The sequence below is a fragment of the Amphiprion ocellaris genome, chromosome 9 (assembly GCF_022539595.1).
Source record: "Amphiprion ocellaris isolate individual 3 ecotype Okinawa chromosome 9, ASM2253959v1, whole genome shotgun sequence".
Lineage (NCBI taxonomy): Eukaryota > Metazoa > Chordata > Actinopteri > Pomacentridae > Amphiprion > Amphiprion ocellaris.
In genome coordinates, this window is record NC_072774.1 from 28,100,327 (window position 1) to 28,119,007 (window position 18,681).

The 18,681-nt window shown below is 41.5% G+C and overlaps 1 protein-coding gene across 1 annotated transcript; it reads left to right on the forward strand.

Moving 5' to 3' along the window:
- Positions 1 to 212: 212 nt before the first annotated feature.
- On the forward strand, positions 213 to 17,016 carry has2 (hyaluronan synthase 2). The gene is made up of 4 exons (XM_023276852.3): positions 213 to 906; positions 10,544 to 11,170; positions 13,151 to 13,252; positions 13,340 to 17,016. The coding sequence occupies exons 2-4, from the start codon at positions 10,544 to 10,546 to the stop codon at positions 14,267 to 14,269; spliced, it is 1,659 nt and encodes a 552-aa protein (XP_023132620.1). The 5' UTR covers positions 213 to 906; the 3' UTR covers positions 14,270 to 17,016.
- The last annotated feature ends 1,665 nt before the right edge of the window (positions 17,017 to 18,681 follow it).

Consider the following 18,681-nt stretch of genomic DNA (forward strand, 5'->3'; position numbering starts at 1 on the left):
AATGCTTGAAGGGCTTGAATGGGGCATGTTCAGCCAACTGACCCTCTCTCTGCGTGTCACTACTTCTGGAGTTTGAATGAGTCTGGATGAGACTCTCTTCCTCCCTCTCTCCCCCCCTTCTCTTCCATGTCGCTCCTCCTTACACCCCCAAAACCTCCCCCTCTTATTAAAACAACACACCAATCTGTTGTAACCCGGTAAAAGGAGTTTGGGAGCCGCTGCAGCCATAAAGGAGGCTCCACACACACATCCGTCTGGAAGGAATTAGACAGCTGAAACAGCGGCGCAGAGACTTTTGGCCACTTCTGTGCGCTCTGAGTAACCTGGATGCTTAGGAGGGGAACTCTAGAAATATTTACATCCCCCCTCAAAGAGCGAAAAAACACAGAGCGATATAGCTCACATATTATCATTACAGAAGGAGCCCTTTTTTTGTTTTTGCTAATTATGACTGACGCTGCCAAAGTTGATGGCTTTTTGTAACTTTTTGGGGGAAAAAATGAATTAAACTGACAGAAGTTGATGGAGAAGAATATTTATCTTTTTTTATTGTCTACTTTTTATTTATACTTTTTTATATGAATGATGCCAAAGTTGACTGACATGATGTTTGTACACCAAAAGATGCATGTGCTCCACAGTTACAGAGAGACTTAGAAGTTAGAGAAGTCCTGGTAACTTTTACGCATCCTGCAGGGCACACATCAAGGAACGCGCACGGTTCTGATTCTTATTTTTATTTTTATTTTTTTGTAATTGATGAGGATCATTTGGAGAGGATTCATGAGAGTCACAACTTCTCAAACTTTGTTGCTACTTTCTGTCCCTGTGGATCGGCACCGCAGCCACCGGAGTTGACCGCATCCTTCATCCAAGGACGAGCGAGAGGACCGCAGCTGCTTCAAGGTAGGCGGCCGGTGATCACACTGACAGACAGTGATTAATGTTTCATTAGAAAGCAGTTATTGAGATGAAGTGGTTTGAGAAACGGCGCATTCAAATTCCAGTTAAGAACATGGAAGTGCTCCAAAAATCCTTTTAACCCAATGCAATATTTGCGTTTGCGTCATGAGTTCAAATAATTAAGATATCCAATATTTAAGTTCAACAAAGTGAGTGATGCTATATGCTATAGGTTGAAAGGTATTGGAGAGTCTTCATGCGCCGCAACAAGCAGTCCTGAATAATTTAGAATAGAAAAGCACGTGTTATCTGATGTATTTTAAATGGCATCACAATAAAACTACAAAACGTGTCTGAAAAGTTGAATTAGTCTAAACTGGCACGAACATCTGCGCTCCTCCTTGTCAAGTTGTGCCAACTGTGGAAATGTGCCAGACGTGTCCAGATTACTCTTGTGATCATATAAAACATCACAGTCTTAAACGGTGATTATAGCCTTAGAATAAACTAAAACGATGACGTCTTTAAGTCATACGTCATTCCTTGAAACTTGTGAACCAATTGGAAGGCTGGAATCGGACACGTACGACGTGCCTTGTGGTAGTAGCGCGTAATTTGATGCCTGCTGTGGAAGACATTTGCGAACTGAATAATGAACAGCCTTCATGTTTCGGAGAGCAATTTACTAATTTCTGATAAGAGAGAGCTCTAGTTAGTTTTGGCAAATATTAATCCTGCTGAGAGTTCATCCAGTTCTCCTAACTTTAGACCCAAACACCAAAAAGCCTTCAACAGGTGCCACAGTGACACACAGCTCCTATAAGATGATGATTTTTTTGCACCACAGCTTCCCGTCACACCCACAACAAACATTATGCACATACAGACACATGCAAATGAACATCTGCCAGTCTCTTCCGACATATTCACTTCCTCCAGCCGCCTACTCTGACCTCTTAGTATGCAGATACTGCTGCTGGCTCATTTACAGTTTAACCCACACAAAGAATGCCCATCTGTGAGTTAGATGTCTGAACATTCCTGACATTTATCAATGATGTACAGTAAAGTTTCCATCCTACACAGGAAATCTGCTTCCTACTGACACGAGTTATCTTTTCTTGATGCATTTTAATGCAAGATGAGCACCTGTGGCATCCACATGTGAGAAGCGATGAGCACCAGTGTCAGTGATAATACATCAGTGATGCTAAAGCACTGCTGATCCGACTTAAAGTGCACTCTTTAAAGAAACATCTTCAGTTTTGTGCCTCTAAAGGGACATTTAAAGCAGCTTGCACACTAATCAGCACCCCACCTCCTACTTAGCTGCTAATGTTAAATGTAAATATCAAGTAATAGATGCACTTCACATCCTCTCTGCATAATCAGTCCATGTGTGGACCTTCTGTGTAGGTCGAGATGCATACAAACTAACACCAACATGCTGTTCCCAATCCCAAACCTCCAGGGAGTTCTTCTGTTGAGTGCGGGACTCAGTGTACAGTCAGGAGGGCAAAAATGCTCTTTTAACAGGAATATTAAACACAAAAGGGGGAATTTAATGTGGACATGCAGCCAAGTTGGTAGTTGATGAAAGTTATAGTTGTCTACTGTAGATGGTGCTGCCAAAAAAAGATACAAAGTTTTCTATTTCACAGTCTGACTCAGTCATATAGTGTACTGCAGACTCATCAGTGCTACAGGATGTTCCTCTACACAGCATACAGAGCAGTTTACTACCTAACAGAGGAAAGAATTCCATGGCTGGCCCCCATTAGGGCTCACAACAAGTCTCACGTGCCATTACTGCTCCCAGCGAGGGTCCTTCAGTGTACTGTATAGGGCCTTGGGGCTGGCAGGGTATAACTACTGAAGTCAGAGGAGAGTGCATATGTGCAGCCCCTCCCAAACACCACCACCTACCTCATCTAGTCTGTGTTAATGCCACAGTTTTTTCCAGGTTCCCCTGGTATAGTAACAGTGAAGCGGCACTGCAGCCAGCCAGTAAAAGTGAAAATTTGGATGTCAGTGAGAGTTTTGAGTTAGATTCCCACTACCTCATACTGAGTCACACAGAGTAGCACAGAGAGGGCTGATGCCAGTGCTAATGCATAGATCCAGGAGTTATAGTATACCATAAATTAGCCCAGGAGCTGCACAAAGTAAGCTGTGTTTGAGAAGCTGCAGATCAGATGTTGTTGGCTGTCTTGCAACCTTTCCATTTTTAATATTGCTGATAAAACTTCCTATGGTTTATTTTATAGAAAGCTTCAGGAGCCGTCTTTTCCTTCTGCCTTAATTCTTCCACCCAGCTGCTCATCCATCCATTAGGTGTGATTGTGAGTCTCTGTTATCTCTTAGCCACAATTAGCAGTGATAGGACCGAGTGCTATGAATAGAATTGTCTAACATGTAAGGGGGAAGCCTTTTCTTATGGAGCGCTGCTGATAACAGTTTGTTGCCAGATAGGGGAAGTGTCGGATCAATGGATGACGCAGAGAGACAAGCTGGACTGTAAAAGCAGAAACACACTTTGTGTGGCAGACATGTCGTGTTCTTTTTGTATCATGAAGAGGCAAAAATCACTGTCCTCACAGTGTAAATGCTGAATAGTGAAAAGAAGCACACAGGAATGACTGTAGAAGGAGACACTCCTGAATGAACCACATCTGCACTTTGGCTGCTTGGAGTCTGCCACAGTGGCGCGAGTCCAGAACCTCAGCTGGCAGTGAACAGAGCCAAGTCCACCACCAAGCCGCTAGTTTCTTTCCCCTCCTTCTGTTGGTGTGTGCCATCCCTCCCTCCGTTACTGCCTCCGTCCAGCCTGCTTTAGTTCTCCACCTCTTTCCGCTTCTTCCGACTGCAGGGATGAGTCAAAGGGAGGAGACGTGCCAAAATACCAGCAGCATAACTTGGCTTTGAAATCAAGAACGGATTTACCTCAGTGTTTTATTAAATCACGAACACAGCTTCTTTTTCCACCTTCATGTTTAAATTGTAATTACGCAACTCCTGTTGTGGAAACAGAACGAGACGATGAACACACAATGAGGAAACTTGGAGGTGGAGAGTAATGCAAACCACTCCGCTAGGATGTTGTAACCTTATCACATCTGATTCTAATAGCATGCAGAAGGTGAGGAAATAAAGAGACACAGGAGGATGGAGAATAGGAGTGTAAAAAGCAAACTCTCTTGTAATGTGGTAACGTTACACCTTTGCCAGTTGCAGCTCCGTCCACCTGATTTCAATCATGGAAGTGGTAGTGCAGCGGAGCGCAGTGGGTGGTGTTACCGTTTAGTTCTGGTTCCTACAATGACAACAACAGCACACTGCGACCACATGGGGGGGGGTTTATGGTGGGCGTGGAGGGGTGAGGGCTGGACGGAGGAGGAGAGGGAGGAGTGAGGAGGGTCAGTCACTGAAAATCCACTTGACCTTTCGGTGCATTTAGACAGTTTTATTCATACTGGACCAACATGTCCAGCATTTATTTGACTGCAGCAGTAAAAGATGGGCAGCAATGACAGATAACCCAGTGACCATTGAGGATTTGATATTTAATTGTTGCCTTCTAATACTGCATTTATAACAACTTTTTCTAGATTTGTCCACTGAGATTAGATTTTTATTCCAAAATCATCAAAATTATGAACAAATTCCAATCATGCATGAAGTAGATTTTATATTAGAAAGCCACATTAGAAGCAGACAAGGAATATCAGACCAGTCTTGAGTGTTTTCAGCATGTCAACCTGAAGGCTGCATTAACACCAATATGTTCTCATTTTAAACATTTTTTTAAAAACTGCATTAGTGTGCACAGAAATAATCTCTGTGCACACTAACGCATGACTAGTTCTGCACACAGGATTTGCAGGTGCTGATGTAAACAGAAAGCAGAGCGTTGGGTACTTACATTACAACAGTTAAAACCCAATCAGAAAGCAAACATGAGTGTCTGCATTTCCATTTCCAAGAATCTGACCATTCAAACCTAATAGGCAAGCTGGGAGTTTTCAAACTAAAATGAAGTCAGCAATGTCTCCAAAAGTCTCACTTTCAATGTTTCTAAAATGCCAAAATAGTGTGGATTTTAGGCCTAAACATGGCAGAACTTACATGTTTTAAAAAGAAATTGTATTGCTGTGAAAGCAGCCTAAGACACTCTCTAGTGTTTCCCAGCTGCTCCCCTCCTCTGTCTCCTCTTCTGCTTAGGAATATGTGAGCCTTTCATGCATCCTGCAACAACTGTCACGAGGGCCATCTCCCCATTTAATGCTTTTTAAACACACACTTCCCAGTTCAAGTGTAGACGCACACTGACGACTTAGTGCACACATAAGATCACTTACTCACTTGTTTATGCTCCAGACTACGTCTCTCAGGTGGCAGAACATCATGCGTTGGAGATTTCAGCGGTGTGTATGACCTCAGCGGGTCTGGTTTTGTCATTCTACCTTGATGATAATGGAAAACCTGTCTAATATTGCTTCAGTGGATCAAAAGGCTTCAGAAAACCATAAATATCATTAATATTTCCATTGGCCAGTATCTATTACAGATTGGTTGAGATCATAGCACTGTCACAAATAATTTCATTTAATTACAGCCAGTCTTTTACTCTATTCATGCACAAAATATACCAGCCACAAGTGTGAGCTGGACTACAGAATTAAAGTTTGATTTGTGAATAACTCTCCTCTGGCCAGAGCCGTTGATTTGTGAATGTTACACCTCCAGGCAGTGACTGCTGAGTCACACTAACATAAAGATGTAAGCTTTATGTTATCTCAGCTCCGCACAGACCCACAAGCTGTCTTTCTTGGCTCCACATCACATTTATACAGTACTCACACACACACAAACTCCCAAATACTTATGATGCTCTCTCTATAAAGACACACGCACACAGAGTCTGGCGAGTCTTGTTATATTTTACGTTCCATCACGGGCCTTGAACTGGAACCCTGCTAAAGGAGATTCCACTACTCTCATGTGAGTTTAGTCAAACCATGTCTTCCTCTCACGTCTTCCTGTGCACACATGGCATACAATGGCCAAAACACACTCGCTGTGGATATTTTGCTTAGCTCACTGATTTGCACATAGACACACACACACACGCACTCACACTCATGGCAAGTGTTCAGCAACTGCAAGATTTAATGGCATTAACATTTACACAGACAAGCTACATTTATATCTGACAGCTATCCACCATTATGCAATGTTCATGAGGTTTATTACAGCATGTGGCGATTCTCCTGATGATACTAAATCACTCTCAACATACCACAATCTGAGACTATAGATTGATGGTGAACTTTTGTCAAACACAGTTATGCATGGTTCTTAATGTTTGAATAGGTGATAGATGCTTTCTGTTATACCTACAGATAGTAATCTGTTTTAACTTGATAAAGGGTGTACATTTTTTCAGAAAATTGCATAGCACTAGAAAAGCACATTCAGCACAATATTAAAAGCAAATATGTCCAGCTGGAATGCTACTAATTTAAAACAGCAATCCATTTGCTGGGATGGTAATGCTTATTCCAAAGGCTGCAAGGATAGTGACACAATAAGTTTAATTTAAGATATTTTGCCCCAAGAACACCTGTGCAACACCTGCCACTGTGACTGTGGGTGTAAACTAGCATTGAAGAATTTGGCATGCAATTTTGTATGAACTGGCTGCACAGTGGCTTGGTGGTTAGCACTTTGGATTTGAAGCTAGAAGATCCCCGGTTCCCGCCCCAGCCCTCCCAGGATCTTTTTCCCTGTGCATGTGTGAGTTTTCTCCGGGTACTCCGGCTTCCACAGTCCAAAAACATGCTGAGGTTAATTGGTAACTCTAAATTGCCCTTGAGTGTGATTGTTTGTCTCTATGTGTAGTCCTGGGATAGACTGGTGACCTGTCCAGGGTGTCCCCTGCCTTCAGCTACCCTAATGAGGATTAAGCGGTGTAGACAATGGATAGATTTTGTATGGACCGAAGTTCAATGTTGATCTTTGGCCACCAGCATATCAAAATGTTCACTTATCCAATGAAAAATCTCAACATCTGCTAGATAAACTGATGCAAAATTCGTACATTCATTCATGGTCCCCAGTGGAAGAGATCTACTGACTTTGGTGATCTCCTGAGTGAAATGTCTGGACAACAGTTGGGTGGATTGCTGTGAAATTTTGCGTACACATGCCCAAATTAAAATGAATTGCAATATAGTATTTGCCATTGTTTTCTTCTGGCACCATCTCAGAAAAGTCAGTTTGTCCAAGGCTTTGATTTATGACTAAATACCTGCAAACTCCCATCAGCCTCAGCTCTAGTTTGTGTTGTTGCACTAATTAGCAAATATTAGCATATTTACATGCTACTTCATACAGCAACAGAGGGAAAAACAATGACAATTTGTGGTTTCTTTTACAGAAGGAGGGTGTAGTGCCTCGCTCTAAGGTACTTGGGCATTTACTGTAACAGGAAGGGGAAGAGTTACTATTTCACTTTCCCAGTTCATACTTTCAAAACACATATTAGTAATGTTATACTGTAATACTGTAACGTTATTTCACATACAGCCAGATTTCTAGATAGGAGACTAAGTGAGACAATTCATTCATTCATTCATTCATTCGCTAAATCATCATCTATTGCGCATCTATGCAAGACTTAATGTAATGTTTTATCAGAGACATAGCCAGTGGGAGTTTCTCTCAGGAGACTGTTAATAACGTTAGCTCGAGATACTATAGCATCCAAGCTGAGGTCACCAAGGGGTTAGACACACACACTCACACACACACACACACCCACACACACACACACACACACACACCCACACACACACACACACCCACACACACACACACACACACACACACACACACACACACACACACACACACACCAAACGATAGTGATGGGATTCTATCACTCATATGTGCCAAGATATGAAAACAAACAGAAAAATTAGGGTGACATCATCAACATGTGCTAATGACACCTTTAACTGACACAGAAACATGTCGTGTGCCGACATGCAAAGATACACTCTACTCCCCAGTGACATCATCCACATCATCCACCCCGACGACACCTCCGTCGTCATGGACTCCGTTTTGATTATGAGCTTTGCCTCGCAGGGACTCGAGCCAAGCTTTGGAAGAGCGTTATGACTGACTATTAGCCTGCTGTTGATCTTTCTGCAGCTTGAACTAATTGTTAGTGGCCTTTGCACTGGTTCACACACCCAGAAGACAGTATGAGATGCCATGAAGTGCAGAGCATCGTGACAAGCAACAATAACTGAACTGGTTTTCACTGAATCACTGTACTCTATTGGGCAATGTTTAGCTGTTCTGCAGTGAGGGGACTGCAGAGGTTTTATGCCCGTGGAACATGAACTGAATTAAATTTCACAGTTTGGCTTTGTTCTTTTACCACTTCTACATCAGAGTTCACATTCAAGTTAGATCATAAACAAGCAGTCAAAAGCAACATACACCGTGTCGAATTTGCATGTCATCAGTGGCCCTGAAACTCTTCAGGTTTTCCTCCCACAGTCCAGTTGATGAAATGAAAGCTGTAAATTCTCAGTCAATGTGAATGAGTCAGCCAGTGTCAGACCTGATATACTAGTAAGCTGTGACAGAGCTACACAAGCTGCACAGTGTGTATGCTGATGGCACATTTGTTTTCCAGTCATGTTTTCTGCTGTTTGAGTTCACTCAGAGGTGATGCATCGAGACAGGGTGAACAAGTTTATTCTGCTCTAGCTTGTATAGTTGTAAAAAAACAACATATACACGCATGCTCACTCTCACACACGTGCACAAGCTGAAGGAGGTCAGCTTAACACAATTAAAAAAGTGTACTTTCACATACACACTCACTCTCTCGCTCCGTCGTTCTCTCTCTGAATTGGTGTAATAAGCTTTTATATGTGCATTGTGTATGTGCTCGTGTGTCGGGGGTCTTGTAAATGAGCGGCTGACGTTAAGAGCTTTGCCACGTGCCAGAGGAGGCGTGCTACACTGGCTGTGGCCTTCTCATCCAATGATCAAATGAACAAGGCATTATGTCTGAGCCAAAGGCGTGTATATGTGTGTATTAGTCTTCTCTCTGTGCTTCTACTTCCCTCTCAGTGTCTTTGTTTTTATCTTATCTTTTTAGAGATCTGTCTGTTTTTATTCTCACTGATTTTACTGTTCTTTTCCTTCTTTCTCTGTGGCTCAGCCTCCTCTTGCCCCTTTCCCCCTTCTGTCTTTACAACTCCGTCTCTCTTTCTCTCTGTGTATAACTCTTCCACTCCCCCCATCTGTCTTGTGTGTTTAGGTGTGGTGTGAAGAGCTCTTGCCAAATCACAAACACCACTCAGCTTTGTGTACATGTCTTGATGATTTTATTCCTTGCACTGATTTGCATGTCTTGCTTGTCTTGACTAGATGTACATGATGCTGCATACATGATGTTAAAAAATGCATTTTTTGTGTGAGGTTCATGTGCACCCAATTCCATCCATGCAGCTGCACCGAAATACAGATAAAAATGTTAATTACTGTCCCACAAGGGGGTGCTCTACTAAACTGGTGACCAAAAAAGAAAACTTTGACCCTGATAATGTCAAAAAGGTCACACTCGTTTCCATCTTTATCCTATGTCAAAAAGGAATATTCTTCATAATGTTTAAAGCAATATAGTCTCATATCCACCCTTTCTTTAATGACCATTTTCGTCTTTGCATCTATTTAATTGTGGAAATTATTTTCTTGTGACTCACAGAGGGGTTGAAGCACACGTGCAGCATTAAGAAATCTAAAAAGCTCTTGTCTTCTTCTTCCCACGGAGATATAAACAGATGACATCACAGGGTGGTCCGCTCTGCGTTGAGCCGAGCCGAGCCGAGCCACGCTGAGTGGGTCTCCGTTGGTCTGCCAAACAGATGGCGGTAGCAACATAATGAGGGCTGGAAACAAACTTCAGGAGTCAGAGCAGAAGATTTTGTGCAGCAGGGCCTAGGAAGGTTCATTAAAGACTGTTTTACAGACACAAAAGGAGGGAATGTTCGTCACTGGTCCTCTCATACGGACAACTGAATAATCTTTTATGGTCTAGATCAGATTTCCTTACATGGGCTGTTTAACTTAAAATGTTGTGAAATTTGTCTGTGCAATATGGCAGAAAACACATTAATTTTCAGTATTAAAACACCTAGAGAGTGCTCTGAGTTTGGGTTTTTGGTAGGGGCATCCGGATTGTTGGTTAATTAGGTCAAGAAATCTTGTAACGTGTGCCCACCCACAGTAAAAGAGAGTTGGAACAATCGGCTACTCACAACTGTCTGACATTTAGACGGGGATTCTGGGGAGGGGTAGACGGAGAGAGAGGGGGGGAAGGAAGGAGTAAAAAAAGGAAAAACTTTCTGCTTTCTCCACCTGAGTTTTCTGTAGTGTGCCATAGAGGAGTATGCCGAAAACACAGTGACTAAGCATTTTCCATACCATATATCTTATGAGATTTTCATGCATTCTTATGCGGGCAATGAATGTTTACCTGCACAGTCTCTAGTTCAAATCACAGAAAGTTTTCACAGCACTGTCACTGAATTCAATCCTTTCCCTTTGTCCACAGATGAAATGTCAAAGAGTCCTCACCTACCTGAGGATATTTGGGACCACCATGTTTGGCGTGTCCCTCCTTGTGGGCATCTCCACTGCCTACATCATGGGCTACCAGTTCTTCACCACGGCCCACAATCACCTATCCTTTGGCCTGTACGGCGCCATCTTGGTCGTCCACCTCATCATCCAGAGCCTCTTTGCACTCTTAGAACACCGGAACATGCGGCGTTCCCTAGAGACCCCAATTAAACTGAACAAATCCTTGGCACTGTGCATTGCAGCGTATCAAGAGGACCCAAACTACCTGAGAAAATGCCTGGTGTCGGTGAAGAGGCTGACATACCCGGGGATCAAAGTGATCATGGTGATCGACGGGAACTCAGACGACGACTTGTACATGATGGAGATTTTTAAAGAGATCATGGGATGGGACAAGTCGGCCACATACGTGTGGCGGAGTAATTATCACAGCAGGGGCCCCGAGGAGACGGACGAGAGCTTCACCGAGAGCCTTCAGCAAGTGTCCAGGACTGTGCTGAACAACAAGTGTGTGTGCATCATGCAGAAGTGGGGAGGGAAGAGAGAGGTCATGTATACGGCCTTCAAAGCACTAGGGAGGAGCGTGGACTATGTGCAGGTAAGGTTAAGAAATCAGACATCAGCTCATGTAGGTAATGGCGAATAATATTATTGATGTTTCAAATGAGAAAAAACCTGAGAAACCTATGTAAATAGTGCAGATTAAACCTCATTACGCTGGATAACAGGTAAAATACAGAGGTGACACAAGGATAGCTGACATGTGACGGAGGACATAGTGAGAAATGGTGAAAGCTAGACTGAGTAGGCAGGCATAAGTGGGGGATAGAGAGAGAGGGAGCAGAAAGAGAGATGGCTGGAGAGGGGAGCAGGGGGGCTGTGCCAAGCAAAATATGGGGTCCACAAAGAGTCTTTTGTGTTGCTTTCAGGCGGACGGTGGCTGTGTGCATCGTGTTATTAAGTGTAGCATGAAGAAGGGCAGCAGTAGCTGAGTGTAATAACAGATCTGTTGCACAGGGCTGAGTGTTACATCATCTACATGAGAGGTATTCAGCACAAAACTGTGTCAAAGAAAGGTTAAATTTGGTGTGTTTATGTTTTCAGGCAGCTATAAATAAAAGTTTAACTTGAATAATACAGACCCAACTTTCTGTAGGAATGAAACTTGTTTACATATAAATTACTGGGAAAACCACTTCTCCAGTGTGTTTTCTTGAATAATATTGTCCACATTGTGTGTTGGTGTGACTTAAAATATAAACAGCAACTAAATATATTAACTGCTTGGCACAGCAGGTAATGTTTGTAGCTGCTTGGAACAGAAGCCACTGTGTACACACAAGTCAAAGTACCAGAATCTTGTTTCTATCCTGCAGGCAGTGATTGTTAAAAGATATGGGCTGTAACGTTTTAGTGTATTGCAATTCAAGTGGTCTGAGAGGAAACTAGACTTCTGCGCCTTCTCCTGGCTCTGTTTTCATGCTTTAGAAAATGTAGCCCATGACGAGAGATTTTAGCCAATCAGGGTTTTTCACCTGGAGCTGGTGTCATACTGGAAAGAGCAAGAACGGAGATGGTGAGGGCAAGGTGGAGTGGGTTAGATGGAGGCCTTTCATTTGGGATAGTGGGGTTTGAATCAACCACTAATGGAAGTTGACTTTTAGGTTAACTGCCTTTTCATGTGCTCATGTGGTGGGAGGGGTTGGAAGAGAGATGGGTGGGTTTCTGGTTTACGGATTTGTTTCTTGGCTTTTCCAGATATCTGCCTACTGCAGCTTTAATCATCAGAAATTATTGCCTATGTACTATAACTCTGTACCTGTATTCTTAGTTGGTTCACAGTTCTTCTCTCACACAGTTCATTGGCCAAAACACTAAGTGCCATTAACAAATCTCATCATGTCGTGTTTGTTCTGTAGTATTCAGGTGTTAGCAAGGAAATCTCATTAGCGTCATAATGAAGTAATTACATTTTTGAGAATAAAAACCCTTTTCTGTTATGTTGCCGAACACCTGCATCTGAACTCAGTCTGCCAGAAACCACTTGTTTAACAGAGATTTCAAAAGAACTTACAGCAGCTCTGCCAGCAGACATGCCAGTACCGATCAGCATTTAGGAATAGGAGGGACAACGCTGCATGCCTTTTCACTATCATCAGACCCGGCCTGTAACAGATGTGTTTTGTTAATGGGGATTGGGCTCCAGGTTTGTTTTCAGCACCTGATAGTGTTAGTCAGGAAAATCACCATTTATAGAAGAAAATGGGGGAGAAAATAAAGAGCATCAAAAAGGTAGTGGGTGGCGATTAAAGCTGAAAGCAGTTACTCTGATCTTTGTTGGAGTTGATTATACACTGGCTATAGTGTTTTATTCAGATCGTTAGTGTGTTTTCTTGGATGCGTGATTATTGCCCACTTGTTCTGCACATTTAAGTTATCAGCACTAAGAATCCTTTCAACTCACATAGTCTTTGAATCTCAATAATTTGCTCTGCTTTCTGTCTAGACACACACTTAGAGATGACGTCTTCTTATAAAACACAGTTAACTCACTGTTTATTGTGTGGGTTTTATTCAGGTGTGTGACTCTGACACCATGCTGGACCCGGCATCATCAGTGGAGATGGTGAAGGTTTTAGAGGAAGACCCGATGGTGGGCGGCGTTGGAGGAGACGTACAGGTAGAGTTTCAAAACGGAGATTATAACTCTTTAGATCAAACATGCAAACTGTATATGTTGATGCTTTGATTATCAATCTCTTCCTAGATCTTAAACAAATACGAATCCTGGATCTCCTTCCTGAGCAGCGTCCGGTACTGGATGGCCTTCAACATTGAGCGGGCCTGCCAGTCCTACTTCGGCTGCGTTCAGTGCATCAGTGGGCCTTTAGGAATGTACCGAAACTCCCTCCTGCACGAGTTTGTTGAGGACTGGTACAATCAGACTTTCATGGGATCCCACTGCAGTTTTGGGGATGACCGTCATCTCACCAACAGAGTCCTCAGCCTCGGGTACGCAACCAAATACACTGCACGATCAAAGTGCCTCACCGAGACGCCGATTACATATTTGCGGTGGCTCAACCAACAGACTCGGTGGAGTAAGTCATATTTCAGAGAATGGCTCTACAACTCCATGTGGTTCCACAAACACCATCTATGGATGACTTATGAGGCTGTGATCACCGGCTTCTTCCCGTTTTTCCTCATCGCCACTGCAATCCAACTCTTCTACCAAGGAAGGCTCTGGAATATTCTGTTGTTTCTGCTCATTGTGCAAGCAGTGGCGCTGATAAAGTCGTCATTCGCCAGCTGCCTGAGAGGTAACATTGTCATGGTGTTCATGTCGTTCTATTCTGTACTGTACATGTCGAGCCTGTTGCCAGCCAAAATGTTTGCAATAGCGACAATCAACAAGTCTGGATGGGGGACGTCTGGGAGGAAAACAATAGTGGTGAACTTCATCGGTCTGATTCCGATATCGGTCTGGTTCACCATCCTCTTCATCGGGATTCTATACACGATTGTACTTCAGACTAGAAAACCCTTCCCTGAATCAGAGAAGATTGTTCTGATCGTAGGAGCAGTCGTCTATGCCAGTTACTGGGTCATACTGTTGACGTTGTACACAGTGCTCATAAACAAATGTGGGAAGAGGAAGAAGGAAACACACTATGATATGGTGCTGGATGTATGACTTACAGACTACAGTCATCCTTTACCACTGAACTCTCTTGGGTTGTTTTCACTCATACCCTGTTGTTGGAAAGCAGATGTTTTACAGATGCTGAGCAGCTCTGGAGGCAAAACTGGTTGAGTTCAATCAAAATGGGCAAAGAACCCAAGTTTTTTGTTTTTCAAACTTGAATAGTATACAACATATAAATGGCATATTCTTACCATAATGTATCTAGCTGAAGATCAATGAATGTGGCTAATGGGCTAACTTGGATAACTCAGAATGGCAAGATAGTATGTATTACAGTTGGCAGCAAGAGTGCTAGGCTTCTTCATATTAGCTACCTCTTACCCATGTCATTTTCACTGGGCTTCAGTCTAACATTAGCAACTTAGCCAGAGAAACTGTGGATTTTTGGTTTCCTCCATTGGGGTTTAACTTGACCAGTAAGAATATTTTACCTCCAGAGCATCCAAGAAATGTACCTACACCCCAACTAAAAAGCAATCTATGTGTTGCCCCCATTATGCGAAGTCAAATGACTGTCAAATGACTGCATGACATTAATGATGACATTAGTAGTAGTGATTTTACCACAAGTGATGAAGATGCACAAAAAAATACTGCATGCTACATTTGTTAGTTCTGGGGGCAATGCATGGATGTACCTTTTCAGTGTTTTAATCTGTTTGGGGAAGAGCTATCTAATCAATCTGCAAAGCATGAAGGGTTGCAGACAGGGCTTTAACATGGAGAGCTGCTCACTTTCTTTTGGAGCACTCATGTCATATGGGAAAGATATAAACTACCTTGTACTCCTCAGAAGTTGAGCTCGTAGGCAGTAGCTAAATCCCACATCTGGAACTGGCAAGAGGATCAGATAACCTTGTTTCTGATGCCTAGAACAAGAAAGCACTTGTCATGTACCCTGTGGAATATTTTAACATTGTAAATTCATAATTACTACTCCTAATTTCCTCTGCAGTACACAACGATTTTCTGTTATATCATATCATCACTAATGGTGTAAAGCAGATACAGGTGCAGTATGTTTGTTGTTATTCCCATATGACATGACTGCATTTTTTTTCGTAACGTTTACAAAGTGAAGAATCTCAAACTGATCACTGATTGGTAGATATAATCTCCACCTGATCAGGTGAACATGTGACCACAAGAGAGAGACGGTGTATCATTGCTGCTGTGACTGTTTAAATTTTTTTTTTTACAGAAAATAATGACTTTTGTTATTCTTTTTAAAAAAATATTAATTATGAGTGTATGTTGCAAAAAAAAAGGTTTTAACACAATTATTGTTAATGTATTTCTTTCTACCAAGTTGAATGATAACCACCAAGCAGACAAGGTGGACGTGTTCCAATCCAAAGACTTTGTGATTTTTTGCCTTCCACATGCCCTTGCTCTCTTCCATTCTTCACATACTGTATTGAGGATAATGTGGCTACATCTCAATGCTTCCTTGCACTGTGCTGAACATTGCAACGGAAAGACTAAATGTGATAAGACAATGTTAGTGTACCTACAGTGGGAAAAGTACTACCTGATAATAGGAATGTGAATAAGGGCACTTGATGGAAGGGAGCAGCATTTTGAATGGAATGAAATAAGTCCAATGTTTGCTTTAGACCAGGAGCAGACATAAGTTTAATTCTTACGCACTTTTATGTCTCTCCCGTTGTCCAGCGTGATGCTTGACGTAATCAATATGAAATACCTCAGTGGTTCTCTATGCATTGCATTAAGGCATCAGGATGCCGTCCAAAGACTGATGCATTCTGACGGTCTCAAGTAATTTATGATCTGTTTGTGATATGAAATATAAAAGTGTCCTTTTTAATATACGCAGTTCCGTATTAAGTCAAAGCTGGATTTCTCTGCCTTGTCTGCCCTTTGCTGTAGCGGTTTACTTATTTTTACTTTGTATTTCAATGCATTTTTATATATAGACGTTTTTATTCTATTTTTGCTTAGCTACCAAAGATTCTTTATTTTCATTCATGTTTTTGTAAGAAAAATGGAAAAAAAATGTATTTGTTGTGCTTTCAACTGTTCTGAGAATGACTTGTGTATCTGACCAAACAATGTGAAAATATGAGCTGGGGGTTTTGTCTGCAATAACAACAATAAAAATGCAATTTGTAGGGATAAGTTATTGATTTCAAGAAAAAGAGATGAACCTGTGTTTTTTTTGTACTTAGATAGAAAACCAGCATATTTATTTAAGACCATTCTGTGGTTTATAGGACTCTGTACTTAGTAAGAAGCTCTCTGGTATACATGTAAACCCCTAAAGGTTCCATATGTCTACACTGCGAAAGCAATAAATACATTCAGAAATGATTGTCAATATAAACCACATGTGAACATGATTTGTAGATTCTGTTTTTTGCAGCATTGAAACTTGTATGACATTGTGGCTTCTATGTTCAGACCTTAGTACAATTGACAATAAAGGCAAAGCAGACTGTAAACTTTCATTTCAAAACATTTCAAAAACATTTGCACGAAAATGCAGTCATCTGCAAATTGTGTATACTTTCAAATTGAGAGGTGCCTTACTGAGCGATGACAAACAAAAAACTGAGTAACATTTTATACAGTTTGAAGGTTTGGTAATTTTTCAAGCTGTAATGGATGAGACTGACATTTAAATCATGAGGTTATTTTCATGCCAACCTAGTCTTGGGCAGTGTTATCATGAAGCACTTTTGTGTTGTGCCAAATAAAAACAACTATTGTTTTAATTTCCTGGTGTTGAGAGTCTTTATTTAGCTCTTTACTTCTTTAACAGTCAACAACACACAACTGAAATGCAACATTTCCCCTAACAATGGTATGTTACGGCATGCTTTATTTAGCATGTGCCAAGAAAACCCACATCAGTTCTACATTTTTGCTAAGTATATCTTTGCAAAAGCTAAAACAGTAGCTACTGAATAAGTTCAAAGATTCTAGTCCTTTCTGTATCCTCTGCATGAAGATCAATATTTGTTTTGAGTGTTTGTGTATAATAATTTCCCCCCTTTAATAACAACTTCTCCAACTTCCAAGACAAAACACTTATTGCCTTCTTTTTGTTTGTCATGTCCATTATTGTCATGCGAATAAATACAGATACAATACATTTACCACTATAAAAGAAATAATGTCATTATTGAGTTGTTGTCTTCCAAAGAGATACGATCACAAACTACGTGTGGACGGTGCAGGACTGACATGGGCATATATACACTGTCACATATGAAATGACACTAAACCTGTTCTTTGTAATTTACGAAGCCAAGTAAATATTAGTAATTTAGCACTAACTAGTGTATTTAGCCTCCTGGCAACAGCATGCTACTAATCAGCTTCACATACTGTTGAAAAGTTGTCTTAATTTGCACGCACTGACAGTTATTCAAAACTTTGTTTGAAAATTTCCGAAAATACATAAATCTTGTTATTAGCTGTTTTTCTGAGGCTGTCTGATGTCACTCCTATAACTTGGAGATAGGATGAACTCTTCACTCACTGAACATGTTTATAGATAGACAACAGTTTACTGATGTTCCCTAAATGCCTCACATGCAGGATACAGTAGATGCTAGATTGTCTGCTGTGCACAGAGAAGCCTCTAGTCTCCCTACTTAGTTACTGCAGGACTGACAGTAAAAATGAGTGAAATAAAGTGTTCTGATGTCAGAATTATCAAGTTATTTTGTCGACAGGGCTGCTTTCTATGAACAGGGCATTTTTAATGTCAGAATCACAGTCGATCATGTGCATTCAATTGTGGAAAGCTAAAAGTCTTATTGTTATGACTGAATTTTGCAGACCACAGCTGCATTAGTAATTGTGACTGAATGCAGTACTTTTTTCTTTCTCACTCCTGCACCTGTGGTCTCATTATCAGGTATGTCTGAGTCAGAATCTCCCCACCAGCCTCCTCTACTACCTCCTCATTTAGTGTATTAAGGTGATCAGCTACACACTGCTTCATGTGGAACTGCTAAATAGATTGTTTCATGTGTCAGGCAGCAAGAGACAAACTGAGCCAGTGAAGAAAAAAAAAGTACTATGGTCAACCACAGTGACTAACATAGTAGAGAACACAGCTTGACGGTCCTCATGCACCCGCACAAATGTGACCACGTGAAATTTGAACTCAAACACTTTGAAAAAATGGTCACAGTCTGCAACCGGGTTACAAAACAATGTGCTACCATTATGAAATCAGAAGTGTGCAGACCAAAGGTGAGTCAGTCCCTCTACATTTTGCCAAAGTTCCCAAATGGCCAGTCCAAGCACAGATTTGGATCTTGAGCCCTTAAGAGGAAGCTTGATTTGTTTATGTGCTTCCAAAAGTATAATATTGCACAACCAAAACAAAAGAAGAGGGAAAATGGATTCAACATTTTATGGACATC